General features: G+C 46.1%; 1 protein-coding gene across 2 annotated transcripts; it reads left to right on the top strand.

Moving 5' to 3' along the window:
* The first annotated feature begins 10,888 nt into the window (after positions 1–10,888).
* Positions 10,889–20,749, top strand: HSBP1 (heat shock factor binding protein 1). Of its 2 annotated transcripts, none has more exons than XM_056525470.1 (4): positions 10,889–11,068; positions 15,326–15,392; positions 20,011–20,105; positions 20,562–20,749. In XM_056525470.1, exons 1-4 carry the CDS (start codon positions 11,024–11,026, stop codon positions 20,574–20,576), a joined length of 222 nt encoding a protein of 73 aa, XP_056381445.1. In that variant the 5' UTR covers positions 10,889–11,023; the 3' UTR covers positions 20,577–20,749. The 2 variants fall into 2 exon arrangements, with proteins under 2 accessions (XP_056381445.1, XP_056381444.1); XM_056525469.1 differs by having other exon boundaries at positions 10,899–11,068; positions 20,559–20,749.
* Positions 20,750–27,853: the final 7,104 nt, after the last annotated feature.

The raw sequence follows: 27,853 nt of genomic DNA, 5'->3' as shown, positions 1-27,853 counted from the left end.
ACATTTCTATTGACCACATCTCCACGTACCTGGATGATCAAGCCACATCCTACATTCTGCTGCTCTGAAATTAAACTGGGGGAGAGTATTAAACCCAGGGATGGACCTCTTCTGGATACAACTTTAACACCTTGTGAAACTGTTAGTTGCAAACTAGTATCACTTTCTAAGGGTGGGTTCACACTACGTTTTGACGATACGGTCACCAGATCCGGCTTGGGGGAGTGGAAACCAGGTGCTCCCGTATCCCAGCAGGAACAGACCCTTATCTCATTCATTTGAATAAGCCGGCCGGAGTCAGATAGTGATTCCGGTCGGCTCATTTTTGCCCCATATCCAGTTTTGTGACCGGACCTAAAACCGTGGTATGCGTGTGGTTAATAGGAAATACAATGCATTTGGAAAGCTTTAAGATCCTTCAACCATCTTATGTTGTGGCCTTGTGCTCAAATAAATAAAAAATCTATTTTTATTCATCATTCTGCACTCAATACCCCATTTTTATTTTGTGAAAATAAAATGTTAGACATTTTTGCTACTTTATTAAAAGGGAAAAACTTTAATTGCATTTGCATAAGTATTCAGACCCTTTGCTGTGACACTTGAAATGTAGCTCTGGCTCCTCCCATTTCTCTTCATTACCTCTGAGATGTTTCTGCACCTTGATTGAAATCACCTGTGGTAAATTCAATTTATAGGACAGGATTGGAGAAGACACAGCCCTGTCTATATAAGGTCTCACAGCTGACAATGTATATCAGAGCAAAAACCAAGCCATCAGAGTGATGGTAAGATCAATAAGGGCATCAGCGCCAGTTGGTCTGTTGTGGACCTGCGCAATGCGTGTGCCGATATGTGCATGCGTGATGTTGTACAGAAGATCGGATGTGTGTTGGTACATCATCAGAGGTTGGACCTTGAGTGGTAAGTGTCAAGTAACCACATAGGCAGTGTACCTGTCCGATGGGAATGCTGAGTACAGTGTTATTCTGATTGGATGTTTAGAATCATTACATCACAAACAGAATACATAAAAGCCCTCATGATTAGATCAATGCTCAGTCTGCTAGTTATTCTTCCTTGAGAAGATATGGATTAGGTCCTGAGGTTAGAATGCCCTAGGGCAGTGGTCTTCAACCTGCGGACCTCCAGATGTTGCAAAACTACAACTCCCAGCATACCCGGACAGCCGTTGGAGGTCCGCAGGTTGAAGACCACTGCCCTAGGGCATTTTGTTTGGGGACAAAAAAAAATTCTGCTGCATTATCGCTGTGTATGTGATAACGCTGTGCTCCTGATGGCGGACTCAAGTCCTGCAGGAACGACCCTAGAATTCTGCTTACCCCTCCCTCCGCTTCCTCCCTCAGGCCTACTTAAAGCGCAACTGTCATGAGTTTTAACCCCCATAAACCAGCCCCAGATTGACAACGTTGTTAGAAATAAGTTAAAGAATACCTGTCACCATCTCCACTGCTTTATATTATGCTGTTTGTATGTTGCCCTCTTTATTACCAGCCCCCCGCAGTTTTCCTTTTTTATTTTCGCCCAGTATTTCCTTCATAATTATCTTTCAAAGCCTACTCACTACCTGTCATCTTTCTTTGGCTGAAGTGGGCGCTACCCGGCAGGCGTGACATCAGATGAAGCCTGCCGAGTAACACTTCCGCCCTTACATGGTGTCATGTTATGATAGGGTAACAACCCCCATCCTCCTCTCAGCACACAAAAAGGATCCTGTAGGCACCCCAAGCTGTCTCAGGTACAGTCTCAAGACACCTCAAAATGAAGTAAGGTGCTGCCTGCCACGGGGGCTCCCCTCACACTGCGCTCCAATATCCTGTCAGTGGAGGTAACATGTCTCTCTCCGCTCCTCAGGGGTCTCCTGTGGTCTGTGTGCCTTCACTGTGGGCCACCTGGACCCTGAGCTGCAGTGATGACTGACTGGCTGAGCAGAGCCCACTGCGTGTCCACCCCTGCTCTTACTTACTGCTGGCGGCGTGTCCATCTCCTACCTGTTCTTACTGCTGGTGGCGCGAGCTTACAGATGCCCATCGGCGTGTCCACCCCTGTACTTACCAGTGATTGGCATAGAGGTCCCTGAACTAATCTCCTCTGGCAGGGGAACTCCTCTCCTCTGGCGGGGGAGCGAGCCGTAAGCCCAGCAGCGCACAGTGCTAGCTCCCATCTGTCTGAATGACAGGCAGGGAGCAGGGCTGTGCTAGTCACGTGTCTGAGATTTCAGACTCATGCCAGGCCAGCATGAGTCCAAAATCTATAAGACCGGTTTATGTAGGGAGACCCCTAGTGGTGGGTTTTTCAAACAAAAATTACACATGGAAATAAAAAAATGTTTTAATCACATACATTTAGGAAGTTGTTAGGGATATATTAATGTACAATATATAAAAACTTTTTTTGATGACAGGTACTCTTTAAATCATACCTTTTGCTGCTTTCTAGCAGCTTTAGGCTAGGTTTCCACTTGGTTTTTTTTGTACACCTAAAAAAACACCAGCCAAAACGCCAGAAAAACTGCCACAGGTCTTTCCTGAGTTTTGGCAGTTTTTCTGCCGTTTTTTCTGGCGTTTTCCCTGGTGTGTGGAAACAGCCAAATTTGTTCCCTGTGGCAGTTTTTTCACTGCCTTCAGGGTACCACTCTGTGGGTCGGATGCTAAGCGCCCGGTCCACAGAGTGTAAGGAGATGAGGAGTGATGTACAGCATCACTATTCACCCCCCTGGCTGTATAGTATACAGGGGTGCATAGTGTACCCGTGTATACTATACAGGAGCCGAGAATCTTGTCAACAGACTGACAGGACTCCCTGCTCCTATAGCCCCTTTGGGCGGTATACAGAATATACAGCTATCTATAGATAGCTGTATATAGTGTATACAGAAGACGAGGTCCACTTACCTCCCTCGCTTCTGTCACCGCCGATCCGTGTAGCTCCGCCCCTAGTGATGACGTAATTAGCGGTGGAGCTACAGATGAGATCCAGGCTAGTAAGTCTGAAGCTCTGTTCACATTGTCCGTTTTGGATAATGGGAACAGACCCTTCTGCCAGTGTCTACCCAGACAGGGAGACTCCAGCTGTTGCTAAATTACAACTCCCAGCATCAGCCAAAGGCTGTCTGGGCATGCTGGGAGTTGTAGTTTTGCACCAATTGGAGGCTCACTGTTTAGGTAGACATTGCATTATGGGCGCTCTCCCCTGCAGAGAGCGCAAAAAATGTCCTAACCCATTTTTTTTGTGTTTTTCTTTCTTCTCGTTTCAGATCTGTGTATGCAGAGGATTACGACGGAATCGATGGATTACGAAGGATGAATTTTATTTTTTTAATTTTAATAAAATGGTTAACGAGGGCTGTGGGGGTGTTTTTTAAAATAAAAAAATTTTTCCAGTGTGTTGTATTTTTTTAATTGAATATTCAGGCTTAGTAATGGAGGCTGTCTAATAGACCGAATCCATTACTAAGCCGGTGCTTAGCGTTAGCCCCAAAAACAGCTGGTGCTGACCCCCAATTATTACCCCCGGTACCCACCGCCTCAGGGGTGCCAGGAAGAGCCGGTACCAACAAGCCCGGAGCGTAAAAAATAGCGCTCCTGGGCCTAGGCGGTAACAGGCTGGCGTTATTTAGGCTGGGGAGGGACAGTAACAATGGTCCTCGCCCACCCTGGTAACGTCAGGCTGTTGCTGCTTTGTTGGTATCTGGCTGATACCGACTATACAGGGAACCCTATGAGTTTGTTTTTTTCATAAATAAAAACAAACGCATAGGGTTCCCCCTATTTTCAGTATCAGCCAGATACCAACCAAGCAGCAACAGCCTGACGTTACCAGGGTGGGCGAGGACCATTGTTACTGGCCCTCCCCAGCCTAAATAACGCCAGCCTGTTACCGACTAGGCCCAGGAGCGCCATTTTTGACGCTCCGGGACTGTTGGTACCGGCTCTTCCCGGCACCCCTGTGGTGGTGGGTACCAGGGTAATAATTGGGGGTTAGCGCTAGCTGTTTTGGGGGCTAACGCTAAGCCCCGACTTAGTAATGTATTCCGTCTATTAGATAGCCTCCATAACTAAGCCTGAATATTCAATAAAAAAGAAAAACACAACACATTGGAAAATTTTATTTTAAAAAAACACTCCCCCCACAGCCCTTGGTAACCATTTTATTAAAATATAAAAAAAATCCAGTTCATCCGTGGTAATCCATCGAATCTGTCGTAATCCTCTGCATACACGGATCTGAAACGAGAAGAAAAAAACAAAAAAAAATGGGTTAGGACATTTTTTGCGCTCTCTGCAGGGGAGAGCGCCCATAATGCAATGTCTACCTAAACAGTGAGCCTCCAATTGGTGCAAAACTACAGCTCCCAGCATGCCCAGACAGCCTTTGGCTGTCTGGGCATGCTGTGAGTTGTAGTTTAGCCACAGCTGGAGTCTCCCTGTCTGGGTAGACACTGGCAGAAGGGTCTGTTCCCATTATCCAAAACGGACAATGTGAAGAGAGCTTCAGATTTACTAGCCTGGATCTCGTCTGAAGCTCCGCCCCTAATGACGTCATCACTGGGGGGCGCTACACTGACCCGCGGGGACTGGACAGAGGTAAGGGGACTTCATCTTCTGTATACAATATATACCGCTATCTATAGATAGCTGTATATAGTGTATACCACCCAAAGGGTTAACCTATACTTTCCAGCAGTGTAAGTTGATTCTTTCCTTGCTGGGCTTCCGCATAGCGCACAGCTCAGCAAGGGGTTAAGTGAGCAAGCAATGTGAATACTGAATACACATTGCAGGCTCACTGTGAGTTCTTGCTGGGCAGTAGGTACACAATGTATATCTTACTGCTCAGGATCAGCTGATCTCCCAGCTCTGTAGCCTTGAGAACAGCTGATCCCGACAGTCACTTCAGGAGGATTGCAGCGGGTGTCAGGAGAAGTGACATCCGCTGTGATCTGTCCCTTATTGCAGATACTACTGCTCCCAAGTCCCAACATGGAGCACACACTGCTGGGAGCTGTAGTATCTGCATTAATAGACAGATCGCAGCGAGTGTCACTCCTCCTGACACCCCTGTGATCCTCCTGTATAATGTATAGATACGGGCAGCCGCTCTTCTATGGTCCCCTGCACTGATGTATATATACACATATTCCTATTTCCCACAGAGTTGTGATTGGCTGGAACCATCTGACCAATCACAGCTCTCTGTCGGAAATATGAATATGTGTATATATACAGCAGTGCAGGGGACCATAGAAGAGCTGCCGGCCTGCATCTATACATTATACAAGAGGATCGCAACGAACCTCGCCGATCTGTCAATTAGTACAGGTAACTACTACTCCTATCATGTAACAGTGTGTTCCATGCTGGGAGTAGTAGTCCTACCTAAAAAATGTAAAAAAAATAAATAAAAAGGGAAACACACACACACTACATTTTGTTTATTGTCGCCTACATTTTTAGTGCCCTACCCGCCCACATAAATTGATCCCTGTTTAAAAATGAAATAACATTTTGTTATAAAAAAGATAAATTTCGTTAAATACAATTTTTTCCATCACTACTGTATCTTTTTCATTATTTTTTAATGGTACCCTACTAACTTTTAATAAAAAAAAAAAAAAAGGTATCTCCAACACTTTTTTGGATCGCTAAAGTCCAAAAGAGATGAAAACTGCCTGAAAAAACGCCAAATTTAAAACCCACATGGCGTTTTTCTTGGCGTTTTTTCACTCCCAAAGACTTCTATGGGAGAAAAACGCCAAGATTTTCTCGAAAAAACGCAAAAGTCTCGACAAGAGGTCGTTTTTTAAAAACTGCCAAGGAGCCCAAAAACACCAAAAGGATTAAAAAAAACGCCAAACTGAAAAACGGCAAGTGGATTTGGCATTTTGCAGTTTACTATTGACTTGCAGCTAACATCTGGCCACAGAGTTTTTTCACAAAAAAAAAAAACGGCATGCGGCAGAATGGGCGTTTTTATTGGCGTTTTTTATTGGCGTTTTTGTAAAAAAAAAAAAAACAACAAGTAGTCAGCAACAGTCGGATAGGCGTGGCTATTAGAGATGAGCGAATTTACAGTAAATTCGATTCGTCACAAACATCTCGGCTCAGCAGTTGATGACTTATCCTGCATAAATGAGTTCAGCTTTCAGGTGCTCCCATGGGCTGGAAAAGGTGGATACAGTCCTAGGAGACTCTTTCCTAGGACTGTATCCACCTTTTCCAGCCACCGGAGCACCTGAAAGCTGAACTAATTCAGCACTGAGAGCCATTATTACTGTACTGTACTGTAGAAGAATAAATGGCGCCCGTTCATCTATTCACTCTGGTGATGCAGGCAGCCAGCACTTACAGCAAGCACTAGCTCTCTTTCTGCTAGTAATCGCTCCCTATAGCCCAATGTGCGGTGTAATGCTGTAGCGGAATGCTGTGATGCAATGCGGGTGGCCAGATCATTCTGCTACTGCATTACACTGCACATTGGAGCTTTGTTACAGTGTGTCACCCCAGTAGTAAGGTAATTACATGAGGAGCTTTGTTACAGTAGGTCACAATTAACAAAACGTGGTCTCAAACGCCAAGGTTTCTAAAAATGGTGTAGGACCTAACACTAATCCTACCTGTGCGTGATAAGCAAAACAGGGGCCAGTGGGCAATTACGGCAGCATTCGGTCGACTCACAGCCTCCTCCCAGGTACCCTCCAGTGTGACTGAGCACACATACAATGGGAGGGGGAGGCAAGCTGCAAGCCCCACCTGAGTTGGCTAATATAGGTGCATGGCCTCACAGGTGCTACCCTAATTCTGCCTGGAAGATATTCATGGCGCATTAACATATGAGTTTACACACCTCCAAGTATAAAATTTAACTTAAACAACTTAAACTTAAACAATTTAAATTTAAACAACAAAAAACGTGGTCTCAAATGGCTGGAGGTGCTCAACCCCAAATGCGGTTGTGCATTTATACTGGGGGAGCAGATCCTTCCCTTGTAGTCTGTTGCTAGGGGCGATCCCCAGCATAAAAATGCATACAATGGAGGATGCCTGCAGCGGACTACAAGTGCCACAATAGAATCCTACACCAGATAAACGGTGTGGATGTGTAACAATTAGAATAATACAATACAGGAATGTGGGTGCACTACTGTGGTAGATGTATACAATGACATTGGCTAATCCCTCAACACTGATGTTAAAATTGAGACATTCGCCAGTGTATCCTCATATGAAGGACACACCAGAGCCCGCACACCAACGCCAAGGTTTCTCAAAATGGCGCGGGACCTAACGCTAATCTTACCTGTGCGTGATAAGCAAAACAGGGGCCAGTGGGCAATTACGGCAGCATTCGGTCGACTCACAACTTCCTCCCAGATACCCTCCAGCGTGTCACCCCAGTAGTAAGGTAATTACATGAGGAGCTTTGTTACAGTGTGTCACCCCAGTAGTAAGGTAATTACATGAGGAGCTTTGTTACAGTGTGTCACCCCAGTAGTAAGGTAATTACATGAGGAACTTTGTTACAGTGTCACCCCAGTAGTAAGGTAATTACATGAGGAGCTTTGTTACAGTGTGTCACCCCAGTAGTAAGGTAATTACATGAGGAGCTTTGTTACAGTGTGTCACCCCAGTAGTAAGGTAATTACATGAGGAGCTTTGTTACAGTGTGTCACCCCAGTAGTAAGGTAATTACATGAGGAGCTTTGTTACAGTGTGTCACCCCAGTAGTAAGGTAATTACACGAGGAGCTTTGTTACAGTGTGTCACCTCAGTAGTAAGGAGATTACATTGAGGAGCTTTGTTACAGTGTGTCACCTCAGTAGTAAGGTAATTACATGAGGAGCTTTGTTATGGTGTGTCACCCCAGTAGTAAGGTAATTACATGAGGAGCTTTGTTACAGTGTGTCACCCCAGTAGTAAGGTAATTACATGAGGAGCATTGTTACAGTGTGTCACCTCAGTAGTATGGTAATTACATGAGGAGCTTTGTTACAGTGTGCCACCCCAGTAGTATGGTAATTACATGAGGAGGTTTGTTACAGTGTGTCACCTCAGTAGTAAGGAGATTACATTGAGGAGCTTTGTTACAGTGTGTCACCTCAGTAGTAAGGTAATTACATGAGGAGCTTTGTTATGGTGTGTCACCCCAGTAGTAAGGTAATTACATGAGGAGCTTTGTTACAGTGTGTCACCCCAGTAGTAAGGTAATTACATGAGGAGCATTGTTACAGTGTGTCACCTCAGTAGTATGGTAATTACATGAGGAGCTTTGTTACAGTGTGCCACCCCAGTAGTATGGTAATTACATGAGGAGGTTTGTTACAGTGTGTCACCCCAGTAGTATGGTAATTAAGTGAGGAGGTTTGTTACAGTGTGTTACCCCCAGTAGTAAGGTGGGACATATCAAGGGGCGGCAAAATAAGCTTTTGCCTAGGGTGGCAAAAATCCTTGCACCAGCCCTGTCGAGCACAGAGAGGCAAAAGATGATGGCATTGGGATTTTTATTATATTTTGAAGGACACCTATTGGGGGAATCTACCTACTGGAGGGCTTCTATTTAGGGTGCGTTCACACGGAGTAATCCAAGAGGAATTTACTTCAGTAATTCTTCTTGAATTCTCCGCTCCAAAGTAATGCACATCTCCTCTGCTCCAAAGTAATGCACATCTCCTCTGCCCATTGACTTGAATGTTTTTTTCCACTGTTCAGTTCACACTGCAGAAATTCTGCTAGCGGAATTCTGATGCTGAATTGCTGAATGAGCATGTTCATTCTTCAAGCGGAATCCGCTAGCAGAAATAAATAGAAGTCAATGGTTAAAAAAAATTCCACCCAACATCGTTTCTGCGCGGAATTTGCATGGAATTCGCGCAGAAATGGCTGAAAAACCCTTCACTTCTTTTTCCCCCATTTCCGCACGCAATTCCGCACAAAAATAAAATTATTTTTTCCGCCCATAAATTTTTCGGCGTGAATCACTCTTGATTTACTACGTGTGAACGCACCGTTATAGGGGGGATTATCTACCTACTGGAGGGCTTCTATTTATAGGGGGGATTATCTACCTACTGGAGGGCTTCTATTTATAGGGGGGATTATCTACCTACTGGAGGGCTTCTATTTATAGGGGGGATTATCTAACTACTAGAGGGCTTCTATTCATAGGGGGGATTATCTAACTACTAGAGGGCTTCTATTCATAGGGGGGATTATCTAACTACTGGAGGGATTCTACTTATAGGGGGGATTATCTACCTACTGGGGGGCTGCTACTTATAGGGGGATTATCTACCTACTGGGGAGGCTTCTATTTATAGGGGGGATTATCTACCTACTGGGGGCTTCTACTTATAGGGGGGATTATCTACCTACTGGGGGGGGGGGGTTCTACTTATAGGGGGGATTATCTAACTATTGGGGGGCTTTTATTCATAGGGGGGGGTCTCTACCTACTAGGGGGGCTTCTACTTATACTGAGGATTATCTAACTACTGGGGGGGCTTCTACTTATAGGGGGATTACCTACCTACCGGGGGTTTCTAATTATAAAGGGGATTATCTACCTACTGGGGGTTTCTACTTATAGGGGGATTATCTAACTACTGGGGGGGCTTCTACTTATAGGGAGGATTATCTAACTACTGGGGGTTTCTACTTATAGGGGGATTATCTAACTACTGGGGGGCTTCTACTTATAGGGGGATTATCTAACTACTGGGGGTTTCTACTTATAGGGGGATTATCTAACTACTGGGGGGGCTTCTACTTATAGGGGGATTACCTACCTACCGGGGGTTTCTAATTATAAAGGGGATTATCTACCTACTGGGGGTTTCTACTTATAGGGGGATTATCTAACTACTGGGGGGCTTCTACTTATAGGGGGGATTATCTACCTACTCGGGGGCTTCTACTTATAGGGGGGATTATCTAACTACTGGGGGGGCTTCTACTTATAGGGAGGATTATCTAACTACTGGGGGTTTCTACTTATAGGGGGATTATCTAACTACTGGGGGGCTTCTACTTATAGGGGGATTATCTAACTACTGGGGGTTTCTACTTATAGGGGGATTATCTAACTACTGGGGGGCTTCTACTTATAGGGAGGATTATCTAACTACTGGGGGGCTTCTACTTATAGGAGGGATTATCTACCTACTCGGGTTTCTACTTATAGGGGGGATTATATAACTACTGGGGGGCTTCTACTTATAGGGAGGATTATCTACCTACTCGGGGTTTCTACTTATAGGGGGGATTATATAACTACTGGGGGGCTTCTACTTATAGGGAGGATTATCTAACTACTGGGGGGCTTCTACTTATAGGGGGATTATCTACCTACTCGGGGTTTCTACTTATAGGGGGGATTATATAACTACTGGGGGGCTTCTACTTATAGGGAGGATTATCTAACTACTGGGGGGCTTCTACTTATAGGAGGGATTATCTACCTACTCGGGGTTTCTACTTATAGGGGGGATTATATAACTACTGGGGGGCTTCTACTTATAGGGGGGATTATCTAACTACAGGGGGGCTTCTACCAAAAAGAGGATATCCCGACCACCCGGTAACTTGTAACTAATGCGGGGGATTATCTACCTCCTGGGAGCTTCTATCCAATAGCGGGGATTATCTACCCACTGGTTGCTGCTATTGTGCCTATGTGCCATATAACATTATGCGTATTGCGACCCCATAGTATGATGCCTTGCCGTTATACTTTACACTCCAGGACACACGGCCAGCGCCATAGCAATGACAGTTGTCGCCCATCAACACTAATGTCACATGCTTCCGTTTCTATGGCAACCAAAGAGCCGTTCCCACGCCCGGAAACCAGTTTGCGTTTCAATCCACGAACTGTGAACTGTCGCATTCGTTCATTGGTGGAGCGCTTGTAGGCGTGGTCAGGAACGGCGCTTCCGGTGAGGTTTGTGTGAGGCAGCGGCTGAGGAGGCTTCAACGTTATCACCGAAGGAGTCGGCAAATTCGTCATGTCAGAGACCGACCCGAAAACCGTGCAGGACCTCACAGAGGTGGTGAGTGTAAAGCAGTACCAGAACCCCGTGCCCCATTATGGCAGCATATTCAGCCTATTACCCCGGCGCCCTGTCTCCCCATTTTCTCTTCTGCAGCCACACATCCTTTCTGTTACCCATAGGGCCCTCTTCCTTGGCCTGTGTTTTCATTCTATATGTCGTATGTGGCATATGTAGGGGAGCTTGGTGCTACACATCCATTCTGTAACCCTGGGGCCCCTATATCCTCTAAAGTCACCTCACTGGGGGCTACACATCCATTCTGTAAGCCTGGGGCCCCTATATCTGCTAAAGGCACCTCACTTGGGGCTACACATCCATTCTGTAAGCCTGGGGCCCCTATATCTGCTAAAGGCACCTCACTTGGGGCTACACATCCATTCTGTAACCCTGGGGCCCCTATATCTGCTAAAGGCCCCTCACTGGTCCACACATCCATTCTGTAAGCCTGGGGCCCCTATATCCGCTAAAGGCACCTCACTGAGGGGGGCTACACATCCATTCTGTATCCCTGGGGCCTCTATATCTGCTAAAGGCACCTCACTGAGGGGGGATACACATCCATTCGTTATCCCTGGGGCTCCTATATCCGCTAAAGGCCCCTCACTTGGGACTGCACATCCATTCTGTAACCCTATGGCCCCTATATCCGCTAAAGGCACCTCACTTGGGACTGCACATCCATTCTGTAACCCTATGGCCCCTATGTCCGCTAAAGGCACCTCACTGGGGGCTACACATCCATTCTGTAAGCCTGGGGCCCCTATATCTGCTAAAGGCACCTCACTGGTCCACACATCCATTCTGTAACCCTGGGGCCCCTGTATCCGCTAAAGTCACCTCACTTGGGACTGCACATCCATTCTGTAACCCTATGGCCCCTATGTCCGCTAAAGGCACCTCACTGGGGGCTACACATCCATTCTGTAAGCCTGGGGCCCCTATATCTGCTAAAGGCACCTCACTGGTCCACACATCCATTCTGTAACCCTGGGGCCCCTGTATCCGCTAAAGTCACCTCACTGGGGGCAACACATCAATTCTGTAACCCTGGGGCCCCTATATCTGCTAAAGGCACCTCACTGGGGGGCTACACATCCATTCTGTAACCCTATGGCGCCTATATCTGCTAAAAACACCTCACTGGGGGCCACACCTCCATTCTGTAACCCTGGGGCTCCTATATCTGTTAAAGTCACCTCATTGGGGCTTCACATCCATTCTGTAACCCTGGGGCTCCTGTAGCCGCTAAAGGCACCTCACTGGGGCTACACATCCATTTTGTAACCCTGGGGCTCCTGTATCCGCTAAAGGCACCTCACTGGGGGGGCCACACATCCATTCTGTAACCCTGGGGCTCCTGTATCTGCTAAAGGCCCCTTACTGGGGGCTACACATCCATTCTGTAACCCTGGTTGCCCCTGTATCCGCTAAAGTCACCTCATTGTGGCTACATATCCATTCTGTAACCCTGGGGCTCCTGTATCTGCTAAAGTCACCTCATTGGGGGCCAGACATCCATTCTGTAACCCTGGGGCTCTTGTATCCACTAAAGGCCCCTCATTGGGGGCCACACATCCATTCTGTAACACTGGGGCGCCTATATCCGCTAAAGGCACCTCACTGGGGGCCACACATCCATTTTGTAACCCTGGGGCCCCTGTATTTACTATTGTCCCCTCACTGGAGGCCTCACATCCATTCTGTAACCATGGGGTCTCTGTATCCACAGTAGTCATCTCTCTGGGGTCCTTACAGCCATATTGTTACCCTGAAGCCCCTGTATCCGCTATAGTCACCTCATTGGAGACTACACATACATCTTGTAAGCCTGACGCTCCTGTGTCATCTATAGTCACCTCACTGGGACCAGAAATACATTCTATAACATTTGCTCCTATGTACCAGCTATAGTGACCTTTTTGAGGCCACACATATATTCTATAACGTTGGGCCCCTTGTAGTGTCCCCACATCCATACAGGGGCCATATGTCAAGTGTAGGGATCGCTGATTCTATTGCTGCACAGACTCTGTATGTGTCGCTATTTAACTTAAAGGAAATATGTCATCAATGTCACTTGCACTAACCTGTAGATAGAGACCGGTAGTGCAGGTGACACTGATGACAGCAATACTTACCTTGTCCCGTTCCGTACCGTCGTTCTTTGGCAATCCTCGGTGTCTTCCTTCGGTGTCTTCAGCTCCGGGCCTGACTCTGAGCATTGGCGGAGCTTAGTGACGTCACCACTGCTGTTATCTTCTGGGTCCCACTGCTAGCAAACAGCAGCAGTGATGTCACTAAGCTCCGCCCATGCTTCAAGTCAGGCCCGGAGCTGAATATATCAGAGGATAGCCGGAGAACGACAGCATGGAACGGGACAAGGTAAGAACCGTTGTCATCAGTATCACCTGCACTACCAGTCTGTAACGGTTACAGATTAGTGCAGGTGACACTGATGTCAGATTTCCTTTAAAGGAATACTCCAGTGGAAAACAATTTGTTTCAAGTCAGCTGGTGCCAGAAAGTTAAACAGATATTTAAAGGGTAGCTCCCACCATCCTATTTTTTTTTTTTTCTGTCCCTGCCTATTGCCAATCTATCCCTAACCCCCTCCCTGCTTTTAATTTTTATTTTTACTATATTAAAAATGCTTTTTGTCTGCCTGGCAGTGTGCTCACTACCAGGCAGACTTCCCCAGCAGGCACCACGTCACTGATGCCTGCTGGGGGGACTTCCACCCTTAGTTCATATACACAGGGTGCCTCCAGCTGTTTCATCACTACAACTCCCAGCTTGCCCTGACATCTATTGGCTGTCAGGGCATGCTAGGAGTTGTAGTATTGAAACAGCTGGAGGAACCCTGTGTAGATAAACTATTAGTTACATGCGGTGCTAGCCCGTCCCCTCCGTCTCCCTCCCCGCACCATACCCCGTTCCCTCCATCACAACACCCCCCCATTACACTTACTGCAGAGTCCGGCAGCGGGCGTGCAGGGACAGCGGCGGCGACGTGCGGGAGGAGTGGCCGGGGAGCCAATGCGCTCGCTCCCTGCCTGTCTTATTGACAGGCAGGGAGCGAGCGCAGGCTGGATGAAAAAGGACCGATGCCCGACCGCATCGGTCCCTTTTCAGGCGTGACATCACGCCAGGCTGCAGCCGGCCACTAGGAGGGAGACCCCTAGTGGCCGGTTTTCAAATGTAAACGAAACAATTTTAATAAAAAAAAAAAAAATTAATAAAAGTATATTAGAGATATGTTGTAGTACATAAGTACTCAAAAACTAAAGTTGGTGACAGTGCCCATTTAAATTACTTCTGTTAAAAAAATCTTAGTCCTTCCAGTACTTATCAGCTGCTGCATACTACAGAGGAAGTTGTGGTGTTCTTTTCTGTCTGACCACACTGCTTTCTGCTGACACCTCTGCAAATCCCCATAGCAAACCTCTCCTGCTCTGGACAGTTCCTGACATGGACCAAGGTGTAGCAGAGAGCACCGTGGGCAGACAGAAAGGAACTCTACTTCCTCTGGAGCATACAGCAGCTAAGTACTGGAAGGATAAATATTTTTTTAATAGAAGTAATTTACAAATCTGTTTACCTTTCTGGAGCCAGTTAATATACAAACAAAAAAAAAATTCCACCGGAGTACCCCTTTAAGCAGTTTATCTGCAATTAGAACAATTGAAAAATAATTCTTGTGCTTGTTGGTATCTTCCACCTTTCTGTTACGATGGTGTTTTCAGTGATATAACAGCGCTGATGTAATCCTGTTACAGCTACTTGTGGTCACGGAGATGCAACTCTTATGAGGGACATTTATCAATGTTTGCTTATGTATTCTATTTTTTTAGTAATTTTTTCCTTACTTTTTTTTTTTGCTTATGTGTGACTTATTTATCAACTGGTTTCAGCCTGTTGATAATTTTCTTTCACGTAAGCAATTTTTCCTTTTTTTACTTTGGTAGTAGCTTTTTCTGCTCCATGTTTGAGCTGGAGTAAATTTAGTAAATTTTTAAACCTGTTGCGACTTTTTTGTGCAGTTGCGACTGTCGCAGTTAATAAATACCTGACTAGCCGTAGTCCATTTTAAAATTATTACTACGTAGTTAATTTTCGGAAAACTTGCTTTTCTCGCTTTCCAGTCAAAAAGTCGCACGAAAAATTGCGTTGTCGCAGTTGCGACAATTTTGCGACAATTATAGTAAAGAAAACCTGACTAAACCCATTGATAAATGTCCATATATGTCTCTTCAGGTTCAGAATCTGCTGCAACAAATGCAGGACAAGTTCCAGACCATGTCGGATCAGATCATCGGGAGGAATATCCTGGCGGGCTATATAGTGGGCAAGTTTAAAGGGGTATTCAAGTATTTTACTTCTTATCCTCTATCCAAAGGATAATGGATAAGTGTCTATTTGCGAACCCCCGTATCTCCTGCACGGCATTCTCTGGCTTTCCTCGTCAATGGAGATGGGGTCAACATACTACCTCCATACATCTCTATGGGAGAAATTGGTGTTGCCAAAAAAAAAAAAACATACTCTCCTTCCTCAATCCCCAGCTGTCACCAGTGCCTGGTCCCCAGTTCTCACTGCTTCGTTCATCTTCAAACTACATGCCCAACCAATTATTGATTAGCATGTGTCGTGGCTATGGCCAGTGAGTGGGCAGGTCCTGCAGTGTCAGCATGTTATATAAAGCTGAAACAAGTGGCAAGTGCAGGGGACCAGGAGCATTTGGAACTGCAGTGGTGGGATTGGGCAGGGGAGTATGCTTATTTTTTAGGCAGTGCTTGGGGGGGGTCTTTGAAGGAGGAAAAAGTCATCGAACAATCTCTTAAAGGGGATGTATGTCAATGGAATTTAACTCCTCCACATCACGGGGATTTTTCAGTTTTTCACTATTTAAAGTTTTTTTGCTATTGGCAGCCTTGTGAGAGCATATTTTGTTGGGAGGCAAGTTGTATTTTTTGATGGCACCAATTTTTTTACCATGTATTGCAAAACAAGAAAAGATTGTGTAGTGAGACTGGAAAAAATGCGCAATTCTGTATGGAATCTGTTTTTTTTTTTTTTTCTGAATTTACCATACAGTTAAACCGACATGTTACAGTAACTTTGTTCTGCAGGTCAGAACAATTACAGCAATACCAAATCTTTTATACTTCTTGTTTTGTTTTACGACTAAAAATAATTACTTGCCATTTTCACATTCTGACCCCTAAAACTTAATTTGTTATTATTATGGGGTTGTTAGAGTGCTTGTTTAAGGTAATAAAAAAGAAAAATGCAATTCATTGTGGTAGGCATCATTTTATAGAGCAGAAGATGAATATATTATATAGTTTAGTCGGGAAAAAATCTGCAGAACTATTAACCCCTTAAGGACTCAGCGTTTTTCAGTTTTTGCATTTTCGTTTTTTCCTCCTTACCTTTTAAAAATCATAACCCTTTCAATTTTCCATGTAAAAATCCATATGATGGCTTATTTATTGCGCCACCAATTCTACTTTGTAATGACATCAGTCATTTTACTCAAAAATCCACGGCAAAACCAAAAGTAAAATCATTGTAAAATCATTTTGGGTGCTTCCGTTTCTACACAGTGCATTTTTCGGTAAAGTTGACACCCTTTCTTTCTTCTGTAGGTCCTTACGATTAAAATGATAACCTACATACCGTATATACTCGAGTATAAGCTGACCCGAGTATAAGCCGAGACCCCTAATTTCAACCCAAAATCCCAGGAAAAGTTATTGACTCGAGTATAAGCCTAGGGTGGGAAATACATCATCCCCCCCCCCTGTCATCATCCAGACCCGTCATTAACATCCTAATCATCATCACCGCCTGTCATCATCCAGACCCTCATCATCATCCCCCTGTCATCATCCCCCTGTCATCATCCCCCTGTCATCATCCCCCTGTCATCATCCCCCTGTCATCATCCCCCTGTCATCATCCCCCTGTCATCATCCCCCTGTCATCATCCCCCTGTCATCATCCCCCTGTCATCATCCCCCTGTCATCATCCCCCTGTCATCATCCCCCTGTCATCATCCCACACATCCCCCCTTCATCATCCCCTTGTCATCATCCCCACCCCCCTTCATCATCCCCTTGTAATCATCCCACACACCCCCCTTCATCATACCCCCCTTCATCATCCTCTTCTCATCATCCACCCGCAGTGGTCTTCAACCTGCGGACCTCCAGAGGTTTCAAAACTACAACTCCCAGCAAGCCCGGGCAGCCATCGGCTGTCCGGGCTTGCTGGGAGTTGTAGTTTTGAAACCTCCGGAGGTCCGCAGGTTGAAGACCACTGCGGCCTTCGACATCATCCAGCCCCCTCTCACCCCCCTTTAGTTCTGTACAGTACTCGCCTCCGCTCGGCGCTGGTCCGGTGCTGCAGGACTGTCCGGTGGGGAGATCGTCCGGTGGGATAGTGGTTCCGGGCTGCTATCTTCACTGGGGGCGCCTCTTCTCCGCGCTGCAGGCCCGGAATAGAGGCGTTGCCTTGACAATGACGCAGAAGTACGTTGGCAATGAACGTACCTCTGCGTCATTGTCAAGGCAACGTGACTATTCTGGGGCCGGGCCCGAAGCGCTTAGAAGAGGCCTCCCCGGTGAAGATAGCAGCCCGGAACCACTATCCCACCGGACCACCTCCTCTCCGGACAGTCCTGCAGCACCGGACCAGCGCCGAGCGGAGGTGAGTACTATACAGAACTAAAGGGGGTGAGAGGGGGCTGGATGATGTCGAAGGCCGCAGTGGTCTTCAACCTGCGGACCTCCAGAGGTTTCAAAACTACAACTCCCAGCAAGCCCGGACAGCCGATGGCTGCCCGGGCTTGCTGGGAGTTGTAGTTTTGAAACCTCCGGTGGTCCGCAGGTTGAAGACCACTGCGGGTGGAGAGTTCACCCGAGTATAAGCCGAGGGGGGTGTTTTCAGCACGAAAAATCGTGCTGAAAAACTCGGCTTATACTCGAGTATATACGGTATATAGGTTTGATTTTGTCTTACTTCTGGAAAAAAAATCATAACTACATGCACGAAAATTGTCTTTTTAACCGTACTATGTAACTATGTATTCCAGCCAATATTTTTCCACTAGTCCCAAATAAAGTATTTACAAAAATACTGTCTGAAATACCCCTTTAATCCCAGGATAAGCAGAGATTTAGATCAATGTAGTAAAGTTTCCTTGAGAGCTGTACAGAGAACAGAACTAAGTAAATATCAGAAGAGGGCCCTATACAGTCATGGCCGTAAATGTTGGAACCCCTGTAATTTTTCTAGAAAAGGAAGTATTTCTCACAGAAAAGGATTGCAGTAACACATGTTTTGCTATACACATGTTTATTCCCATTGTGTGTATTGGAACTAAAGCAAATTGGACATAATGTCACACTAAACTCCAAAAAATGGGCTGGACAAAATTATTGGCACCCTTAACTTAATATTTGGTTGCACACCCTTTGGAAAAAATAACTGAAATGAGTGGCTTCCTATAACCATCAATAATCTTCTTACACCTCTCAGCCGGAATGTTGGACCACTCTTCTTTTGCAAACTGCTCCAGGTCTCTCTTATTGGAAGGGCGCCTTTTCCCAATAGCAATTTTAAGATCTCTCCACAGGTGTTCAATGGGATTTAGCTCTGGACTCATAGCTGACCACTTCAGAACTCTCCATCGCTTTGTTGCCATCCATTTCTGGGTGCTTTTTGATGTATGTTTGGGATCATTGTCCTGCTGGAAGACCCAAGATCATGGACGCAAACCCAGCTTTCTGACACTGGGCTGTACAGTGCGACCCAAAATCCTTTGGTAATCATCAGATTTTATGACACCTTGCACACATCCAGTGCCAGAGGCAGCAAAACAACCCCAAAACATCATTGAACCTCCACCTTATTTCACTGTAGGTACTGTGTTCTTTTCTTTGTAGGCCTCATTCCATTTTTGGTAAACAGTAGAATGATGTGCTTTACCAAAAAGCTCTATCATGGTCTGATCTGTCCACAAGAAGTTTTCCCAGGAGTATTTTGGCTTACTCAAGTTCATTTTGGCAAAATGTAGTCTTGCTTTTTTATGTCTTTGTGTCAGCAGTGGGGTCCTCCTGGGTCTCCTGCCATAGCGTTTCGTTTCATTTAAATGTCAACGGATAGTTCGCACTGACACTGATGGTCCCTGAGCCTGTAGGACGACTTGAATATCTTTGAAACTTGTTTGGGGCTGCTTATCCACCATCCGGACCATCCTGCGTTGACAACTTTCATCAATTTTTCTCTTCCGTCCAAGCCTAGGGAGAATAGCTACAGTGCCATGGGTCGCAGACTTCTTGATAATGTTACGCACTGTGGACAAAGGCAAATCTAGATCTCTGGAGATGGACTTGTAACCTTGAGATTGTTGATATTTTTCCACAATTTCGGTTCTCAAGTCCTCAGACAGTTCTCTTCCCCTCTTTCTGTTGTCCATGCTTAATGTGGCAATCACAATGCAAAGACTAAGTGAACGTCTCTCCTTTTTATCTTCTTTCAGATGTGATTTTTATATTGCCCACACCTGTTACTTGCCCTGGTGAGTTTAAAGGAGTATCAGATGCTGGAAATAATCTTATTTTTCCACAATTTTGAAAGGGTGCCAATAATTTTGTCCAGCCCATTTTTGGAGTTTGGTGTGACATTATGTCCAATTTGCTATTTTTGCCTCCCTTTTTTGGTTTAGTTCCAATACACACAAAAAGAATAAACATGTGTATAGCAAAACATGTGTTACTGCAATCCTTTTCTGTGAGAAATACTTCATTTTCTAGAAAAATATCAGGGGTGCCAACATTTACGGCTATGACACTAACTACTGTCTGATTTGTGTGATGCCTAGCTTTACTGTTTGCGAATTGTTGAATACATTTTCCTTAACCAACCCCATCACTTGATGACATGAGCACTCGCATCGATGACCTGGAGAAAAATATTGCGGATCTTATGACGCAAGCTGGCGTAGAGGAGGAGGACGGTGCTAACAAGGTGTGTACATCAATATATGGGAAGAATAGGCTGCCATGTAACACGGGACAAAACACAGCATAATAGCTGTGCACACAAGGCCTTGCTTATGCATGAACTCTGGTTGCTCAGGGTTACAATTTCTTAAATTGACTGTCCAGTTTATAAAAATGTATTTATAGAACAGGAAGGCATATGGTTTACTAATATAGATGTATTCAGAATTTTGCTCACCTACCTTACACAGAAGCCCCCTGTCTGAACAGTAACCTTTTATAGCCTACAGATTAGTCCTGTGTAATGCATCCATGGCCTAACTAAATAGGACTAAACATGGCAAACCTGTGCATGGGTGAATTGAATAGGGATAAGGGAAGCATAATTATTATTAAAGGGGAGATTAGAATTCTTGTTATTGCAGCTCTGCTTGTTGCAGGTAATATGTCACTGACACCTTTCTTTACCTTTTATTAGCAGGCTGCCAAACATTGAGCAGAGCGGCTCGGATTTTCTACCAGCGCACAGGACTACTGTAACATTGTCCTCAGTGTTGTGTGTCATTTCTTAGCCGTGTTGTATATTTAGATAATTGGTTTTGTATTTTATCCTTTTTGTGAATTCACTTTTGTTTCCACATCTGTAGGAAAATAAATAGAAAAATGCCATTGTTGTCTCTGGAACTTTCCTTCTCTTTAGTCACAGCTCATGTATTAGATGTGATGTGGGAGGGTCAGTAATCAGCAGCTAATCTGCTCTCTGGTTATTTGTGACATCACCTTAACCTCTTTACTCAATAGCCTGTTTCGACCTTAAAGGACATCTGCACCGGTACAAACACTTATCCCCTATCCTCAAGATAGGGGATAAGTGTTTGATCGCGCGAGGTCCGAACGCTGGGGCCCCCGGCTGTCTCCTGTACGGGGCCGCGGCTCTCCCGTGCAGAGGGCGTGCCAGCCACAGCATGACGTTGCGGCCGGCATGCCTCCTCCATACATCTCTATGGGAGAGACGGGGAGGCAGCCTCCCCGCATCCCCCATAGAACTGTATGGGGACGGGGAGGAGACGGGGTGTCACCGTCGACCTCTAGGTTGACTCTACGTCACCATGGGCGCTAATGCCGGTGCCCTGTTAGGGAGATCGAGGAGGGTCCCAGCGGTCGGACCCCCCGCGATCAAACACTTATCCCCTATCCTGTGGATAGGGATAAGTGTAATTCCGCTGCAGTTGTCCTTAATGACCAAGGCAAATTTTCTAAATCTGACATGCTTCCACTTATTTGGTAATGACTGGAACACTTTCACTTACGAAAGCGATTCTGAGATAATTTTTTTTTTTTTTTTTTTTTAAACAAATTTTATTGAATTTTCATTGTTATAAACAAACATCACACATTGATAGTTAAGTGCGGAATATCGTCGAATAGGAGCCATAAGAACATTCAATAAATTACAAAATCAGAAACTGTAAACTCCACACAGCTAATGGATAACCCAAGTGGACATGCGCGGCAGTATCACAATATTAATTCGCCTCGCTCTAATTAGGCGTGCCATGTTCGTAGTATGTTAGAAGTCAAGGTCAAGAGGTAAGTCGTAATGGACCCAGTGAATCACTCAAAACCCCAAGACAGTACCAGTCTGTCGAGCTAAAGGGCTTAACTATGTCCTCGATTTCAGCTGATGTGTAGTGTGTAACAATAAAATCTTGCCATTTGGCGAAATATTTTGCCGTGTTTGTGTTCATGTGTCGTTCAGTATCAAGCCTATCTATCCCACATAACAATTTAAGTTGCGATATGACCATGGTGATGGTGGGAACAGAAGGGGAGAGCCAGGCTGCGAAGATACACCTAAGTGCCACTAAGAGGACAATGTGAACTAGTTGGGGTGTTTTGGTGGGGCCTTGGTCGGTCAAGTCAGGTGGTCTAAACTGATGAAACAATAGGGCTCTTGGTGTATGTGGTAGTGACATTTCCCATTTCTCTCTGATGTATGATATAATCATTTGCCAATATCTTTCTGTATGGGGGCACGTCCAAACTCCATGCCACATATTCGTCAAAGGGGTAGCACATTTAGGGCAGGCCGTGATACGATCGGGGAAATCCGGGGAAGGCAGTATGTTAAACCCATATAAGGCTTTGTGAGCCATTTTGTAGTAGGTTTCACGCCATCTCTCATTGATAATGCATTTACGGATGATATTCCACCCATTCAAGATACATTCCGAAATATCGTCTCCTGGTACCCATGAGGTCCACGCTGAAAAAATAGAAGAGGGTGTAAATTTCAGTAGTACTTTCCTAAGGGATGTGTATATCATAGAGATGGACAATTTACGGGGTTCCGAACCAATAAGATAGTCTAGTTCGTTCTTTGTGGCCTCTTTGGACAGGTTACGCAATCGACTAAAGAAGAAGGAGCATATCTGTTGCATAGGGAATGCATGAGACGGGGGAAGGTTGTGTAGGGAGAGCAGTGTGGTTGGTCGGAGCCATCGTTTCTGAGTAACGTCCATAAAGTGCTTGGCCGTCGTGAGGCCCTTGTCCGACCAAAGGTCAAGCACCTCAGGAGGAAGTCTTGGGGGAAACTCTGGATGTTTCGCCAGTGGTAGATGTTTGGATAAGAGGTAAGGCAGTCCATATAACTTCCTGACCTCCTTCCAAGATGCCACCGTATCCCTCAGCAGTACAGAGCGTTTCACTATGGAGGGGAGTTTAGAGTATGTAGTATGTAAGAGGACTGCTAGGTTCCATGGAGCCGCCAATTCACTCTCTAGACCGTAAAGAGCATGATAAGAGGATCCATGTATCCAGTCATTAACAAATCGAAAAAGACATGATAGATTGTATCCTCTTACATTGGGAAAATTCAGTCCCCCATCAGACCTATTGAGCATCAATTTGTTTAGTGCAATTCTGGGCCTCTTCCCCGCCCAAATAAATTTGGTGAATGCTGAGTTTAAGCCTTTCACGTCAGTATGTTTTAACAGAAGTGGTAGGGTTTGCAGGGGGTATAGGAGACGCGCAAAGCTGACCATTTTAATGAGTGCACATCTCCCCATAAAGTTCAGGGGGAGTTTTTCCCATTTACGTAATTCAGCTTTAATCTTGGAGAAGAGGGGAGTATAGTTTAAACTATATATGGTGTCGGGCGTTCTCCCTATTTTGATACCCAGGTAGGTGATGGAGGAGTCAGCAATGCGGACTCCCATACCTGATATCTCTGGAAGCCACTGGTGACGGAAAGGACCTAGGGGTAAAAGTTCCGATTTAGACACATTTATTTTGTAACCCGAGAACGCCCCAAATGTTCTCAGATGTTCAAGAATGCGTCCTAGGGAAGCAGTCGGGCCATCAAGGAACAATAAAATATCATCTGCGAACATTGTCAATTTTACTTCATTCTTCCCCACCTTAATGCCAGGATAAATATTTTCAGACAGTAGGGAGAGCGTCAGGGGTTCTAACGCTAAATTAAAGAGTAGGGGAGAGAGTGGGCAACCCTGTCTGGTGCCCTTGAAGAGAGGGAAGGGCGTGGATAGGATACCAGGTGTGTGTATTCTAGCCTTGGGGGTTGCATAAATCCCAGAAATGTAATTCCTAAATGACCCTTGAATACCAATCGCATCCAGCACCAGTCCCAGCCAATCCCATTTTACATTATCGAATGCTTTTTCGGCATCCAAAGTGAGCAAGGCAGGAGCTTCACCCCTCTGGGGCTGATGTTGTAGGCGATCTAGAACCGCCATAACCGTTCTCAAATTCATGGTAGCTGATCTGTTCCTAATAAAGCCCACTTGATGGGAACCGATTAAGGCTGGCATGAATCGAGAAAGACGGTCAGCTAAAATTTTTGATAGAATCTTGATGTCTTGGTTAATTAGAGATATCGGACGATAGGAACCTGGGTCAGTTAGGTCCTTACCCGGTTTAGGCAAAACTTTTATGTGTGCAAGAGAGGCTTCTGTGGGTAATGATCCCGTAGACATGAATACCTGAAACATATCCCTTAAGACTGGGGCAATCTGCTCTGATAGGGCTTTATAAAATTCGCCTGAATACCCGTCTGGGCCCGGGGCCTTCCCGTTATGGAGATGACCGATAACTCCCTGTATTTCCTCCACCGACACCGGTGCATTAAGAATCTCCCTCTGTTCTTCCGTCAGTGTGGGAAGTTGGACCCGTTTCAAGAAGGCCTCACCCGCCGAAAGGTCAGAGGGAGAGTTTTCATAAAGCGAGCTATAGTAGGAGGACAGCAATTTGTTAATGGAGTGAGGGTTTTTGTGCGTGACTCCCGAGGAGTCTTTAAGTGCTGTTATGTGAGGGGTAGGTATCTTTCCCCTAGCTATACGGGCCAGTAGACGTCCCGATTTGTTACCGTGTCTAAAGAGATCTACCTCAAAGTGGGACCTCCCTAGGCGTTCCCTTCTATCCCACCATAATTCAAAATTGGCTCTAGCCGATTTCCATTCCTCCCGGTTCTGAATAGTAGGGTGGGCTACGAAGGTGGCATAGATATCCCTTAGTCGAGCACTGGCTTCATTCAGATTTTTCAGAGAGGTGCGTTTTAGGTGGGCCACGTGTGCCATCAATTTTCCCCTTAATACTGCCTTCCCCGATTCCCAGAACAGAGTTGGGTCTGAGCGGTGTTCCCCATTATATACGGTATATTCTAACCACCAACCCCTAAGTAATTCGAGAAAGGTATCATCCTTGGCCAGCAGTGAGGGGTAACGCCAAAGAATATCTGTCCCTTTGGGGTAGGAGGGCAGGAGCCGCAGACAGAGAGGGGTATGGTCTGACAACGCCAGTTCTCCAATGTCTACTGAGCTAACTTTATGGTAAAGTTCCGGAGATGTCAGTAGATAGTCTATACGAGACCAGGAAGAGTGGGCATTGGAGAAATGGGTGAATTCCCTATCATCCGGGTGAGACATTCTCCACACATCTAGCAGTCCCAATTGGTCTAAGAAAGGGGGCAATACACAGTCTCTGCTACGTATGGGGATTGCTTGAGATGTCGGGCCCTTTCTGTCCACTAGGGGGTCGAGGACTGTGTTAAAGTCGCCCCCCACTATTTTGTTCGTCGTGTTATCGTCATGAATTCTGTCTGCTAGAGCGTGAAAAAAGGACTTATTTTCCCCATTGGGACCGTATATGTTATAAATGCTAAAGATCTCTCCATTGTGGTCAAGTCGTAAGTGTGAGACCCTGCCTTCATCATCAGTGTCGTGTGATATAAGACCAAAAGCAAAAGATTTGTGGATCAAAGTGACCACTCCTGCTTTCCCATCCTGGGCCTGAGAACCAAACACCTGCCCCACCCATTGCTGCTGTAACCTAAAAAAATCTGGAGGAGGACAATGTCCGGGTGGAATCGCTTCAAATATCGTATAAAAAGTCTTCGTTTTTGGGGGGAGCGAAGACCCTTGACATTCCACGATATTATGTTAGGCATGGTAAATCAAGACAATCCAGACAATCCCTCATAGAGGGCTGTGCAGATATTATATGTGTAAATAGATATGAAAGGGCACAGCAGCAATGGGGGCATACCAAACATGACCCTGAATAAGCAATACCGTGTAAAGTTTCTATAAGGCAGGATAGGTGCCCGATAATAAACTGGGCAGTAGTTTTCACTAGAGGTTCCAAGCTGTGGGAAAGAACAAACAAAACAAAAACAGTATACAAGCAAATAACAGTTAACCATCCTGTAGAATATCCTAGAAAGTGTTGCTAATTTAGCAAAACCTTCCTTTTGGATAATGGACTTCCTTTTTTCGGCCGACATAGGCATCAAAGTAATATCACACCTTTCTGGACGCCCATGCTCCCCCCCCCTCCCCCCGACCCCCTCTAAGATGGTCGAGTCCCTCAGTCAGGTAGGTGAAAGGCCAACCCTGCCGTGCGGCCGTGCAACATTACAGCACCAAAGCCGGGTTGGAATATGGCAACATTGAAAACCTTCCGTATAACAACGCCATATAGGCGAGGAAGATAAAAACAAAGAGAAAACCTGGACGTCCGGTTCATCATTCCCGTAGTCCCAGCAGAAGGCTCAAAGGCAAGAAGGTGAAGTCATCATGAATAAGGAACAAGGAACAGCTGTGTTCAGTCAGGTGAAGATCGCCTGTCGCTGTCATAGCCACGGCCTGGAGAGCGATGACGTCTACGTCGGTGTCTTTGGCTTGCAGAGAATTGCGAATCTCTAGGTGCTGAGCGGGAACGATGATTCCTCCTCGGTGATCTCGAACGACGAGTGGGTGTCCGGGCTGGTGGACGGGAAGATGACGTGGAGGAAGAGGACAGCAGCTGGTCTATTGATGAAGATGCTTCCTCTGGAGTCTTGAAAGTGGTGGTAGAGCCGTCAGGATGGAACACCCTCAGGGTGGCTGGATACTGAAGTTGGAATCTATATTTCGCCTGAAATAGCTTAGTGCAAACAGTGCTGAAGGCCCTCCTTCGTTTCGCCACTTCTACCGAGAAGTCCTCAAAAATCAACAGGCGCATTCCATGAATTTCCAGGGGTTGTGTCAGACGGCGGTACGCCCTCAAAATGTCAACTTTGTCGTTGTAATCCAGTAGTCGAAGAATGACTTGACGGGGGCGGGCCTCCGGAGTGGAAGATGGTCGGTTAGGCTGGGGGTGTGAAGATGGGCCAATTCTGTGGGCTCGTTCCACCCTGCAGGGATGAGACAGGCCAAGCGACTTAGGAAGATCTCGCTCGCAAAAGCGTTGCAGGTCAAGAGGTGCTACTGTCTCCTTAACCCCCACTATACGTAAATTATTGCGCCTAGAGCGGTTTTCTAGGTCTTCCATTTTCTCGCCAATGCGGATCATCTCCAATTCCATGCCATGTAGGCGTTTAGCTGCAGCCGTGTCGGTATCCTCCAATTGGGAGATTCTGTGCTCCAATTCTGACAGGCGGCCAGTATGTTCCTGTACTTCCAGTTTTAGGTGAGATAATTTTTCATGACATATTGTAATTTACATTAGTGGAAGATTTTGATTGACATATTTAGCTTTTTTGTAAAAAAAAATACCGTATATACTCGAGTATAAGCCGAGTTTTTCAGCACGATTTTTCATGCTGAAAACACCCCCCTCGGCTTATACTCGAGTGAACTCTCCACCCTCAGTGGTCTTCAACCTGCGGGCCTCCAGAGGTTTCAAAACTACAACTCCCAGCAAGCCCGGACAGCCGATGGCTGCCCGGGCTTGCTGGGAGTTGTAGTTTTGAAACCTCTGAAGGTCCGCAGGTTGAAGACCACTGCGGCCTTCGACATCATCCAGTCCCCCTCTCACCCCCTTTAGTTCTGTACTCGCCTCCGCTCGGCGCTGGTCCGGTGCTGCAGGACTGTCCGGTGGGATAGTGGTTCCGGGCTGCTATCTTCACCGGGGAGGCCTCTTCTCCGCGCTTCGGGCCCGGCCCCGGAATAGTCACGTTGCCTTGACGACGCAGAGGTACGTTCATTACCAACGTACCTCTGCGTCATCGTCAAGGCAACGCCTCTATTCCGGGCCCGAAGCGCGGAGAAGAGGCCCCCCCGGTGAAGATGGCAGCCCGGAACCATTATCCCACCGGATGACCTCCCCACCGGACAGTCCTGCAGCACAGGACCAGCGCCGAGTGGAGGTGAGTACAGAACTAAAGGGGGTGAGAGGGGGCTGGATGATGTCGAAGGCCGCAGTGGTCTTCAACCAGCGGACCTTCAGAGGTTTCAAAACTACAACTCCCAGCAAGCCCGGACAGCCGATGGCTGC

Source organism: Hyla sarda, chromosome 6, assembly GCF_029499605.1.
Source record: "Hyla sarda isolate aHylSar1 chromosome 6, aHylSar1.hap1, whole genome shotgun sequence".
In the NCBI taxonomy this organism is placed as follows: Eukaryota; Metazoa; Chordata; class Amphibia; order Anura; family Hylidae; genus Hyla; species Hyla sarda.
The sequence above is the reverse complement of the archived record's forward strand: the minus strand, read 5'-3'. Positions and strand labels throughout refer to the sequence as shown.

What these genes read in the sequence shown, in the direction of transcription:
- HSBP1 (XM_056525469.1), top strand. Translation starts at nt 11,024, where the DNA reads ATGTCAGAGACCGACCCGAAAACCGTGCAGGACCTCACAGAGGTG. An exon ending in TGCAGGACCTCACAGAGGTG is followed by an intron (nt 11,069 to 15,325) that starts GTGAGTGTAAAG and finishes ATGTCTCTTCAG; the next exon opens with GTTCAGAATCTGCTGCAACA. An exon ending in GGATCAGATCATCGGGAGGA is followed by an intron (nt 15,393 to 20,010) that starts ATATCCTGGCGG and finishes CAACCCCATCAC; the next exon opens with TTGATGACATGAGCACTCGC.